Raw genomic sequence first — 13,682 nt, forward strand, 5'->3', positions numbered from 1 at the left:
AAGCCCTCTGGGATGCACACCTTCTATGAGGTCAGGCGCTGCTTTGCAGGGACTCACTAAAGGGGAACCAAGCCGAAGGACTGGCGAGAGCAGGCTGTTCCCAGACCCAAGCCCATACCTCTGGCTCCCTCTCCATCACAGACACGGGCCTGGGACAGGGAGGACGATACAGTGCAGGAACGCTAACGGGGCACCTTGGGAAGGAAAGATCCGGGAATGTGTGCTTGGCAGGGACATGGGGCAACACTGTAGCAGGGATCAGTCAGGGAGTGATGAAGGGCTGGGATGGGCATAGAGGACGGGAGGAGGCTCCCGTACAAACTGATGCACATCCACACTGGGCCCCACCAATCGTGCTCAGGGCTGGCACTTGTCACCCACACCCAGGACTTACACTGCCCTGTCTGTATGAATGGCTCTCCAGGGTAAACTCTCCTTCCGCCCACTGCCACTGTATATTTCACTAATGTACCCCAAAGCACTGGGGGCTTCACCTATCTGCTCAGAAGGCAGTTACTGGCTGCCTGCAATGGGCCCAGCCAAATAGGCTGTGGACTTAGGGAACTTGTACTTTTAGAGGTGGGGGAAGGGGGAAGCAACAGGAGCAAACACACGAATGGCCCAGTTAATTTAGACTGTGCAAGTACAATAAAGTCCTCAGCCAGGAAGGAGAGAGCCAGGGGAGGAGGCAGAGCCTCCATAAAGGAAGGGACATTGAAGCTGACAGCAAAAGGGTGGGGGGCAGCTGGGACCGCAGCCGGCAGGGACCAGAGCAGGAATCAGCAGAGAAGCCCCTGGAGGGCAGCTGTGCTCCTGTGAGGTCCAAGTCACCGTGCACAGTGCCCGCCCTCCCCTTGCTGAGGCCTGCTTGTCTCCAAGGGGGGTATGGGTCCTGCTCTGCCTGATCACATCCCTGGCACAATACAATGACCCTGGCATGCCACAGGGCCCACTGGGACTGTGACCAAGAGGCACAATCTGTGGCATGGGGAGACTGGTTCTGCATGGCTGAATGAAGCTGTATTCAGGTCTCATCAGCAGCTTTGTTTCCAACTAGGCTGGGGGCCCCTCACAAGAGGGTGCAATGGAGGGCAAAGCCAGCCAGTCAGCCAGCCAGCCAACCAACCAACCAGCCAGCCAGCCAGCCAGCCAACCAACCAGCCAGCCAGCCAACCAGCCAGCCAACCAGCCAACCAGCCAGCCAACCAGCCAACCAGCCAACCAGCCAGCCAACCAACCAGCCAACCCGCCAGCCAACCAACCAATCAACCAACCAGCCAACCAATGGTAGGATCTGAGGGAACAAGAAAGCCCAACTAGATTTGTATTTCACATGCTTTTTCTAGGGAAACCAGCCAATCTCTAGACAACGGGCATTTTCCAGGGCTGGCTCAGTTCAACTCAAGGTCCCCATACCATTACATCTAAGTAGTGGCAAGCCCGCTGGTGTGAGGACAGCAAGGTTCTCCAGGACCTGTGAGGGAGACACCTGACGTCATATGACCATGGAAAGGTAGGAAAGAAGCTGAATTTCCCCCTAAGACTTACTCAACAGTTGAAGCAAGAACTCACAACTGATCGTCTCTGAATGGGAAACAGGCTGCCAGGGACCCCTGGGCCACAGCATCCTGGTTATCGGGAGCCCCCTCCTCATTTTCTTGGGACAGAACAAAACCATGGCTTTTCTCTCTGTGACACTGAAAAAATACATTCACCGGCAATCTCAATCAATAACTTCCTCTTTTGCCTAAAATTTCACCCAAACTGATAAACTTGAGTTACAAGGCATCTCTTCCCTTTGGTAACCCTGTGGTAGAGGAACATTTTCTGAAACTGGAAGGGACGTATAGCTGGAAAACCTAAGAACACCTGCATAATCATGTTCTGACAACACCCTTTTAAATAAAATACCAAGCAAAATTAACAACTTCGTTGTCAGAAGATAAAAGATCTAAAATTCTAAGCTTGTAACCACATACCCGCCCCCTGACAAAGTTCTGTTCTTGTGAACCACAGTTAGATAAGCAATGTTTAAAACCCTGTAAATTGGGGCGCCTGGGTGGTGCAGTCGTTAAGCGTCTGCCTTCGGCTCAGGGTGTGATCCTGGTGTTCTGGGATCGGGCCCCACATCAGGCTCCTCCGCTATGAGCCTGCTTCTTCCTCTCCCACTCCCCCTGCTTGTGTTCCCTCTCTCGCTGGCTGTCTCTATCTCTGTCAAATAAATAAATAAAATCTTTCAAAACAAATAAATAAATAAATAAATAAAATCTTTCTAAATAAATAAATAAATAAATAAATAAATCCCTGTAAATTTACCAAGTGCAGCCATGGCCCACCACCATGGTTTGAAATGAACTGAGCACATACGTACCAGCAGCCAACTAAGAAGTGTGGTGCTTACCATGAACCAAGGGTTAAGTACTTCACTAGTAACCTCTTTCCTTCCTCCAACCCAAAACATTTCTGAGACCTATTCCACACACCTTTCACTGTCATGACTCCCAGAGAGGAAGCATCTCCTTCCCTGGCGTACTTAAAAAAAACCCTGATTATCTCAGTGTGCTCTGTTCCTCTCTCAACTCCTCTGAGTAAAAGCATTACTCAGCAGGACTTCAGGCTTCCCCCCACCAAAACTCAACTTTTTAAAGATCATGATTTCAAAAGGAGTGCCTGGGTAGCAGAGTTGGTTGAGTGTCTGACTGCTGATTTCAGCTTGGGTTGTGAGATCAAGCCCCACGTTGGGCTCCACGCTCAGTGGGGAGTCTACAGAGGACTGTCTCTACCTCTGCCCCTCCCCCACCACAAGTGTGCATGCGCACGCGCTCTCTCTCTCGCTCTCTCTCAAACACATAAATAAATCTTTAAAAAAACATGATTACTAAAGAGATAAGAATATGCAATGGGGAAAAGGTCTCTTCAACACATGGTGTTGGGAAAACTGGACAGTAACATGCAAAACAATGAAAGTGGACCACTTTCTTATACCACATACAAAAAACAAACTCAAAATGGATTAAAGACCTAAACGTGAGACCCAAACGCATGAAAACCTTAAAGGAGAGCACACGCAGTAATTTCTCTGGCATCAGTTGTAGTAACGTTTTTCTACACGTCTCCAGAGGCAAGGGAAACAGAAGCAAAAATGAACTACTGGGACTTCGTCAAGATAAAAAGCTTTTGCAGAGCAAAGGAAACAGCCGACAAAACTAGAAGGCAACCCACGGAATAGGAGAAGATTTTTTGCCAATGACATATCCAAAAAAGGGTTAGTATCTAAAATAAAGAACTTACAAAACTCAACAGCAAAAAACCAAATAATCCAATTAAAAAATGGGCAGAAGACATGAAGAGACATTTCTCCAAGGACACCCAAATGGCCAACAGACAGGAAAAGATGCTCAGTATCACTCAGCATCAGAGAAATCAAATCCACAGTGAGACACCACCTCACACCTGTCGGAATGGCTAAAATTAGCAAGTCAGGAAACGACAGGTGTTGGCGAGCATGCAGAGAAAGGGAAACCCTCGTGCACTGTTGGTAGGAACGCAAGCTGGTGCAGCCACTGTGGAAAACAGTGTGGAGGTTCCTCAAAAGGTTAAAAATAGAACTAACCTGTGACCCAGCAATTGCACTACTGGGCATTAACCGCCAAAACACAAAATACTAATTCAAAGGGATACATGCACCCCTATATTTACTGCAACATTATTTATGATAGCCAAGATACGGAAACAGCCCAAATGTACGTCAATAAATGAATGGATAAAGATGTGGTGTAGACACACAATGGAATACTACCGTAAAAAAGAATGAAATCTTGCTATTTGCAACAACATAGATGGAGCTGGAGAGTATAGCAGAAAGCAAAATAAGTCAGTCAGAAAAAGACAAACAGCATATGATCTCACTTATATGTGGAATTTAGGAAACAAAACAAATGAGCAAAGGGAGAAAGAAAGAGAGACCAACCAAGAGACAGACTCATAACTATAGAGAACACCCTGATGGTCACCAGAGAGGAGGAGGGTGGGGGATGGGGGAAACCGGGGATGGGGATGAAGGGGTGCACTTGTCTTGAGGAGCACTGGGTGACGTATGGAAGTCCTGAATCACTATGCTGTACACCTGAAACTAGTACAACACTGTACGTTAACTAACCTGGAACTAAAATAAAAAACTTAAAGAAAGACAAATCATGATTAAAATCCTTTCAATAGGATTATGTATCATAAAAACCCAACCTATCCGTGTCTGAGAGGATACGCTAGTGTTACCTTCTCTGTAACCTGAAAGTCAGAGTACTTAAATATATTATAACAAAGTGTGATGGCTTGAGCAAAGGCTGAAGTGTTTGGCAGCACAACCCCCTATGATCCATTCCTAAGTGTCTTTTCAGGGAACACCTCCGAAGATGCTTGGCCCAGCTGGCACCCTCACCAGGGGATGGGCTCAGGGATAAAGATAACCTGGAAGAACAGACAAAACTTGAAGGAAGCTTCTGGAGCTCATCAGTCTCAAGAACCTAACAGGAACTGAAAATCCACTATGGTTTTAGTTGAATGTGACCTCAAATACTATTTAAAGATAGCAAAAAGAAAGGGAGAAATGATCTCTTTGCTTGTTACACAAACCTAGAACTCAAGAAAACAAAATCGGGGTTAGGCAATTTAATACAGTCCACCCAGCAGCAGCAGACAGGGGAGGGTCCACGGAACTTCTGCCAGCTACCAAGAGGCAGACCCAAGTTTTCTGAATCTAGCCTATTTCTCCTTCTTGGTTTTTGGCACTCCCTAATTACCACAGTGCTGCTCCCAGAACAGTCCTGACTTCCCAGCCCTCATGTGTCCTGTCCCCAACTCCCTGCATCTCCCCCCACCCCCCGCCAGCCCTGGCAGCGCAGGCACTCACGTCAAGCTCCCCATCATCGAGCTCCCCATCATCATCCTCCTTGTTTTTCTCCTTGGCAGTCTCCAGGGGCTCCTTGTCTTCCACACTGTGAACTCCTGTAGCCCCCTCGTCCCCAGGAGCTCCTTCTCCCTTCTCCTCGTCATCCTCGGCGCCAGCCTTCTCAGTCTCGTCCTCCTGCCCAGCGGGGGCCGGCTCCTCGGGGACCTCCTCATCGTAGTCTAACTCATGCTCATCCAGGTCCCTGGTGACCGATGAGGCCTCATCCCTCAGGTCGCTTGTGCGCTCTTCCTCCCCCCCGTCCCCCTCCTCCACATGCGGGGGGCTTGTGGGGCCCCTGCTCAGATCCTGAGCCTCGGACTCCTGGTCCTGGTCCTCCTCGTCAGAGTGACTCTCTTCCTCCTCCTGGCTCAGTCCCGGGACAGCACTGTCTTCATCCTCCAAATCAGAAGCCCTCCCCCCAGCTCCGTCCAAATCCTGATCGGACCCACTCTCCCTCAGAATGTCATCGTCCGAGAGCCCCTGCTGCTCCTCTTCTTCGTCCTCTGGAGAGCGAGGGTCCCGTTCAGGGCTCTCGGCCACATCCATCGGTACCCACAGTTCTGCAAAAGAAAGAGAACACAGACGCACAGCAGTCAGCAAAACATAAAGTCAATCTTGACCTGGTTTTCTTGGCTCCATGCTCATTCCCGACCTGCAGGAGGGACCAGGACCTGCATCTCTCTTGGTCCCGCACAGCTCCTCCAAACGCCAGACCCCATTCTACAGACCACTGCTGCTGGTTGTTCCACCAGGGAGGCCGCTGGCTGGCCCCGCATACCTGCAGCAATCTGGCAGAGACCTGGACTGCTCCTTGTCACAAGCACAACCCGGCAGGTAAAGAGAAAGTGAGCAGCAATAAGATACAAATTGTGAGGCACAGCTTTTTGGATTCTTAAATTACTTTTAAAATTCAAGAAAAGTTGCATTACGGAACGAGGCAATGCCGCCACTTTTCTGGAGCCACCCTCAAGGGTCTGGAGCAGAAACCCTGGCCAGTCTTGTCCCCAGGTCACTGGTTGTCTCCTGTTCTGAATGCACTTCTCCAAGTATGGCCCCGATTGCCCCATCAGAATCACTGGGGATGATCTTTAAAAATGCAGACCTCAGGCCTCACCACAGACCTGTGTGCTGGGGCCACCAACAGATGTTTAGAAGGCGGCATCACTCACGCGTGCTGCGGATCTCTCACAGGAACGCAGAGAACCATCATTCTAATACAGCTATGTCATGGAAAAGAACTCTGGCAGAAAATTTTATGTATGTGAGTAGTTTCATATGTAAAAAGACTGTCATTTTAAAAGTTTTTTTTCTATTTTTACTAATATAGACTTAATTATAAAGTGGACATTTTTTCACTTTCCCACATCCATGCCCAATGACAGGACATTGTTCCATTTCCTTTTTTTATTTTTAATTTTTAAAGATTTTATTTATTTATTTGAAAGACAGAGAGAGACACAAAAGGGGGTAAGGTCAGAGGGAGAAGCAGGCTCCCCACCTAGCAGGGAGCCTGATGTGGGACTCGATCCTGGGACTCGAGGATCATGACCTGAGCCGAAGGCAGCCACCCTACCAAATGAGCCACCCAGGCACCCTGTTTCATTTGCTTTAAATGTAAACTGAATACAGTGGGACAGGAGTATATGTGCATGAAACCAACACCAAACAGCAGCATTCACCAGTGCACCTGGAGGAAGTCACTGCCCAACCAGTTTGAAATAACAGGAACAGTGAAAGGTGCAGTGTTTACTTGATTCTCCAAAATTTTAATTTAAAATAATGTATGTCAGAATTATGCAGCTTGGTATCTCAGCAAGATCTGGAAACACATATAATTACATACTTTAAATAAAAAGAGTCATTTTATGCTTTTATATAACTAAAAACTAAACACGTATCTTTCAATATCTTTATATTTTTAAAAAGAGAACCTGTGTTTAAAGATGCATATACCAATGGGGCGCCTGGGTGGCACAGCGGTTAAGCATCTGCCTTCGGCTCAGGGCATGATCCCGGCGTTATGGGATCAAGCCCCACATCAGGCTCCTCCGCTATGAGCCTGCTTCTTCCTCTCCCACTTCCCCTGCTTGTGTTCCCTCTCTCTCTGGCTGTCTCTCTCTCTGTTGAATAAATAAATAAAATCTTAAAAAAAATAAATAAATAAAGATGCATATACCAAGAGATGGTATCTTAACCTATAGTCAAAAATACTTTTTTTTGCAGTTAATGGAAATTAAAATTGAGTACACATTAAGACAAATGACTTCAAATTCACCACTTTATAAATCAACTGAATGGTTAGTAATAATAGAAATTTACAAACCAATCAATCCATTCACAGCCACAGTTTTAAAAATGATTCACTTTTTAGTCTTCCTAACTGTACTATCCAGAGGCAGGACTACTGGGGAGAATTTTCAAAAGTCAGTCCTCAAGGGGCGCCCGAGTACCTCACGCAGTTAAGCGTCTGACTCTTGCTTTCGGCTCAGGTCGTGATCAGGGCTGTGAGATTGAGCCTGACATCGGGCTCGGGCTCTGCACTCAGCACGGAGTCTGCTTGAGATTCCCCCTCTCCATCTGCCCCCTCTCCCTGCCCCCTCCCCACGCCCCACGCCCCCGGCTCATACATGCACGCTCTCTAAAAAAAAACCCAAAAAACAAAAACAAAGTCAGTTCTCAAATAAAGGACTCTGCTGAAAATCAAGTAGAGCCCTCTGCCCCATAGGGCAGAGCCTGTCCCTGTGCACAACACACCCACCGGCCATAGTAAAGATGAACAAGGTGCCCGAAAGCTAAGGGCTTTCTGCTCTCAGCTGTCGCAGAATGGGCCTGGAGTGGGGATGGGTTACAGTAGCCACTCAGGGCCCCTTCCCCTTCCTTACTGATTTTCCTTGTGTGTGACTCCTATGCCCAGGTCTGCATAGTTTTCATCACACTGTATATAAGAAATCTTCTTCACAGGAGTTCAGCGACTTTCATCTCCCCAGCTGCTGAATCGACACCTGTACCCTGTGAGCAGCCAGTAATATGGAGCTGGTTACCAAGCCTCAGACATCCTACTTGAAACCCGACAAATTCTTCTTTTTTTTTTTGGCGGGGGGTGAGGGAGGAGGGGGAGAGAGAATCTTAAGCAGGCTCCACACCTAGTGTGGAGCCCGACGCGGGGCTTGATCTCACGACCCTGAGATCATGACCTGAGCTGAAACCAAGAGTCGGACACCCAAGTGACTGAGCCATCCAGGCGGCCCCCCCCCCCCACAACAAATTCTGGTTCTCACATTTTATGGTCCATTGGCAACCCTGAGAACCAAATGACTTATTTAAATCAATCAAATGTTATCTAAAATTATGTCCCCTCAAACTAGTTTAAAAATCTGCAACTGAGAAGCTGCAGAAAAGACCCAAGTCTGCTACTGGCCTCCCAACATCCCACCCTGCTCAAAACTACAACCTCTCATAGCCTGCTAGCAGCCTTTTCTGGGGCTTGGATGCAAACGGGTTTGCACTTGGGTTTCATTGTTATGATTAGATTCAAACTGCTTTTCATATTCTAGGAAGTTGAAACCAAATACTAGAGTAAGAAATGGAAGAAAAAGAGTGCCTCACTTCAAATACCTGAACTGATGCAAAAAGTGGGCCAGGCCAGCGGGTAGTTTACCCCTTGGTGTGCTGCAACTTTATGGGGTACACAGACAGTGCAGCAGTGTGGGGTCTGCGTTAGAGCTGAACCCCAGCGCTTCTGCTTCCTAGCTTCAGGATCCTTGGCCAACTATGTACACTTGCAACGCCTCGGTCTGTGTCTTCACCTGCAATACAGGGACAACAGTATCTACTTTATAAGGCTGTTGCAACACTTACATGAGATAAGCCTCATAACATGCCTGGCACAGGTTCCACATACTTGAATTTAAACTGAATTAGTGAGAAGATGAGTAAAGGTAATCCTCAACTTGTAAGAACCAGACTCCTATCACCCGTCAGATGCATTTCCAGTCTCGGGGTACACTTGAGTAATTCATTCATGGTTTCATTCGACAAATAGCTCTCTACTCAATGTGACACTCTATCATTGTAAGGATGTCTGCAATAAAGCTGACAGCCACTGACACCTCTAAGAGACGACCCCTCTGTGTCAGGCACCTGACCAATCCCTCATGTCAGCCTTCCAAATAAGCCATGTTCCTTGTCAAAGATAAGGAGACCTAGGCCACGTGGCCACTGAGTGGGTATCCTGGGACTGCAAATCAGAGCTGCCTCTAGGGCGTGTAGTCAATTACACAGCCCCGCACTCTGCGTGAAATGAGCTGGTGCTACCTGCACGGGAGCCCATCCCCACTTTTTGCCATTGCTTCTACAGGAAAATGGGACCCGAGTTCCAAATTGATTTTATAAACTCTTTTTTGGAACAGAACCCACTACTGATCCAGGAGATTTTGCCTGTTTTTCTTTTCTCCCTTTTAAAGTTTTATTCTGATCCATCTACACTTCTATCTTAGACCCTCTAGAAACAAAAACAATCTCATCTACGTGGAAAAGTTAACATCTCATTTATACAGTCCATAGTTAAAATAGTTATGAACGTATGGAGGTTCAACTTGGGACACCAGTCATTTATTTTAAACTTGTCTGAAGTTTGAATCTCAGGCATCTAAACTAAACATGAGTCCAAGAAAAGAAACCCCAAAGATGCACACCTTTATACTGAGGCCACGGGAAATGCTGACGAGAGGCTGCTGTACTGTGGCAGGGAAAGAAAATCTGAAGAAGTACTAACTGAGTACATGCCCCCCACGGTTTAAATTTTGGACATGACTTCAACTCTCCAAGGACACAAAGATAACTTTCTGACTCTCAAAGACAGTTTTCAGGGCTGACCAGAAGGTGGCAGGGCAGGAGGTCCTGGGCGCACCTGCTACTAGGAGGGCAGCCTAGTGTTCTAGGGTGGCGGTGCTTAGCCTTAGGGAAGCATGGATTGTTTGGAGAATCTGATGAAGGGGATGCGATGGCTCCTCTCCCTAGAAAAACATGAATGTATGCAATTTATCTTCCATTTAGGGAGTTCAAAATCCCCTGAGGTTTACTCACCACTCCCAAATTGAGAACTCTTGCCCTAAGTATATGTTATTCTAGTACATATCCATACTTACCATACGGTCCACGACTGTTTGTCTGCAAAGTCTGTTGGCAGACCCCTCCCCTCCATGAAGTACCTGAGTAGAAGGGTTCAGACCCACCTCTGTGTTTCCCAAACTCAGTGGAATAGCTGGCCCTTAGTAGCAGTGCTCCACATAATTTATTGTTTAAATTGGGTCACATCTGAGACTGAAAAGGGGGCACTATTAACAATTACAACAGCTGGGTGGCTCAGTCGGTCAAGCGTCTGCCTTCGACTCAGATCATGATCTCAGGGTCCTGGGATCGAGTCCCACATTGGGCTCCTTGCTCAGCGGGAAGCCTACTTCTCCCTCTGCCTGCCACTCTCCTTGCTTGTGCTCTCTCTCCCTCTCTCTCTATGCAAATAAATAAATAAAATCTTAAAAAAAAAAAAAACCACAAACAAAACAAAAAACAATTACAATAGGCATGAAGAGAGGCTCTCCTAGGCACAATGGGACACACAATCACCCTTAGGAGGCCCCGACAATTTCCTGAGGAGTCACATCTTTTATTTACCTATGGAACCCTTTGGAATTTAACAATAGGCTGCACACAGGTGAGCACCTTGGAGAGAAAAATGTGCCAAAGAATCTACCCATTAGAAACAACCTGAGTCACACCTTGCTGCTCAGAAGAAAAGTATCACTGGGAGTCAGAAGATGGTTTGTGTTCCAGGCCCTGGGCTGGGTAGGTTCCTGGTCTCTATGGGCATCTACAACCTGTTTTGAGATGAATTCACTTTGGAAACCACCCGAGTGCACACTTTAGGTCAGGTGCTAGGAAGAACACGCAGCCTATCAAAAGCAGACAATGACACAGAGGGTCCTTTCGTCACATCTTCACCAACTCCCGCTTCACAGTTTTTACTCAGCTGTTCTTCTCACACAATCACCTTGTAACTGAGGATTCTTGGCGAAGTTTAGAACTACCTCTTCGGTTCTTTGACCCACAAGATGGTGAACTTGCCCAGAGACCTGAATGACAAGTGTCCATCACTGTGTTTCTACTGCATGCTGCATTTGGCAGATGACGCTCGATAAACGCTTGTTGAATAAATGACAAAATCTTGTTACTTGATAAACTACCTGTTGCATACGAGGAAGAAACTGGAAATAAGCGCCCCATTTTTAAAAGACCACAGCAGAAGTCAGACACGCAGTGGGTGCTGCCTTACCCCCCAGCAGCCACCCTGGAAGGCTGCACACTGATTCCAATGGCAATGCTAAAGTGCAGACCAGTTTGGGAACTTCTCTGTTTGAGTGACCTTCAGAATCTGCAAAGTTTTTTCCTGGCTCTCTGGTAGCAGCAGATATTCCTCCTCAAAGTAGGTCACTTTGAGAAATCACAGGAAACCATTCAGAACCTGGTCTGGTACATGAGGTGAGCTACCAAACCAGGTAAAGTGATTTCTGGTTAAACACAGGGTACAACTATTGAATGAAACCAATTTTCTCATATGACTTATGTATTTATCGCCAAAACAGAAGTTATAAGGCGGTTTTGGCAAAGGAGCACCAATGAAATACAAGCATAACCTTTCAGAGTAACAACTTTTAATAGAACAATCCCTATCTGAATGCTGAAGTTGGTACATCTGGTAAAAATTCTGACTCATAACTTCACGGATTTACAACATCTAAAGGAAGGGTGTCAAAGTTGATGACAGACACCACCCACTAAACTCGACCACCAAAAACTCCTCAGGAAAGAAGCACTCACCTTGAGATGATCTGCAGCTGTGAAAAAGTAAAAAACCGTCCTAAACATGAGCAAACACAGCTTACCTGTTGGCTCTCTGGAATGATTCCACAAAGTTTTCTTACACCTGGGCATTCCCCACCCAAAACCAGAGAGGGGTTCCAGCCTTTGGGACACACACATGTGCTCAGACTGTAAAATTCTCAGGCAAAGACGACTCCAACTCCACTCCACGAGCAATAGGAGAGAGGTGAGTCTCAAAGAAGAAATGATGAGATATTGCTCTGCCCCCAGGCAGTACTACAGATGCCAAACACTCCGTTCTTCTATTTTCCCCATATGGATGGTACACTGATCTACTCTTGCAAAAGAGCTTGCTGAGCGGGGCTCTCTCAAAATGATCAACCACTCTACATGGCAAATGCGCTGTCATAAAGTATTCGAAAAAACAACTTTTAGCAGAAGCAAGGCTGGAAGTGGACTCTTAGCCTCTCCCAGCAGGATAGCTACAGTTAGTTTATCCAAAGGACTCGGCATCCTTCAGGCTCCTAACTAAAGGAGCAAGGAAGTTTATGCCTAAGAGTGGCGCGCGAGTTGGGGCACAGCCAATACATCCAACCTGTGCCCACTGAAGCTGAGGGAGCAAGTTCCGGGAGGCTCCAGAGAGCTCAAAGTTCCCGAAGAGCCCATCCCCAGTCCGGGCTGGTCTCCTCCGGAGGGCGAACTGCGTGCCTCCCACCACCACCCCCCCCCGCCGCCGTGGGCGGCAAACATGTGCCACGCGAATGTCCCGGAAGAGAAATGACAGCTTCGGGAGAATGGACTCCACCGCGGGGCGCAGGGGCAGCCGCGGAGTTCGGGCTTCAGGTAGGTTCCAGGGTCCCCGGGCCGGCAAGCCGCGGACCGAACACGGGATCGTGCCTGTTTCTGCGACCCCTTCCCAGGACCCGAGAGCCACGCTCGGCCGAGGACACAGCCCGGAGCGCTCCCCGGAGGCGGCGGCGCCGGGGCTCCCGGGCCTCGACTCCGCGCCGCCGCCACGCTCCTCACCCGGCCGCCTCGGCCTCCTCCCTACCTGCCCGGCCTCCCCGCCGCCGCCGCCGCCACTTACCTCAGCGCGAGGGCGGGGAGGGGGCCACGGCTCCGCTGGCGTCGGGGCGGCGCGGGGAAGACGTCCCTCGGCCCTTCCGCTCCTCAGAGGCTCCGGCTTGAGGCGCGACGCGGGCGGAACAAACGGGCTCCACTACCCGCGGGGGCCGGCCATTGTGCGACGTCATCAGGCCGCGACAGTCGTCCTGCGGGCCGGCGGGCTTCCCTCGCTCGCCCCGCCCTCCGCCCGCTTCCTTCCGGCCTCCGCGCGGCCGCCTCCGCGCGGCCCCGCCCCCGCGGCGCGCGCCCGCCCGAGCCCGCCACAGCGCAGGCGCTACCTAAAGGCCCCGCCCCGGGGCGTGTCTCCGAGCCCGCGCGCCGCCGGCCGCCTGACCACGCCTGCGGGAGGGCGAGCCTCGCTGCGGGCTCACGTGACGCCGCGCGCAGCCGGTTCCCGCCTTGCCTGACCGTGCTGCGGGCGGGAGCGGCGCCGGCGGCGGCAGGTGGTTTCGTCCCCGGAGCCGGAAATCCTACTTCCTCCTGCAGGGCCCGAGAGCTCCCGCCCCGTTGAACGTACGCACCCAACACAAAGTTACTCATTTTTCGGATACAGAGTTTAAACCTCAAAGCCTGGACATATTTAGCTCTTTCCGTCGGACTCAATGGCTTACGCTCTGTTGAGTATAATCAGTTCAGCCCCAAATTAATCATTGTTGAGTACCGAGTTTAAATGTTAAACCTTAAGATTTTTAACTATTCCTGCTTTCTTAAAAATAATTAGCTCGACAAA

General features: G+C 49.0%; 1 protein-coding gene across 5 annotated transcripts in view; it reads right to left on the reverse strand.

Moving 5' to 3' along the window:
* ZC3H18 (zinc finger CCCH-type containing 18) overlaps positions 1-13,097 on the reverse strand; it is a 64,039-nt gene extending 50,942 nt beyond the window's left edge. For 3 of the 5 annotated variants that reach the window (XM_040633179.1, XM_040633178.1, XM_040633176.1), the window contains exons 1-2: positions 12,915-13,096; positions 4,910-5,508 (exon numbers count right to left, since the gene is read on the reverse strand). In XM_040633179.1, coding sequence (XP_040489113.1) covers positions 4,910-5,494 — 585 coding nt within the window. In that variant the 5' untranslated portion in view covers positions 5,495-5,508; positions 12,915-13,096. Of the gene's footprint in view, positions 1-4,909; positions 5,509-8,563; positions 8,755-12,914 lie in introns of all 5 variants that reach the window. The other 2 variants (XM_040633177.1, XM_040633180.1) reach the window with 2 other exon arrangements.
* Positions 13,098-13,682: the final 585 nt, after the last annotated feature.

Source organism: Ursus maritimus, unplaced genomic scaffold (assembly GCF_017311325.1).
Source record: "Ursus maritimus isolate PB19 unplaced genomic scaffold, ASM1731132v1 scaffold_19, whole genome shotgun sequence".
Taxonomy (NCBI): domain Eukaryota; kingdom Metazoa; phylum Chordata; class Mammalia; order Carnivora; family Ursidae; genus Ursus; species Ursus maritimus.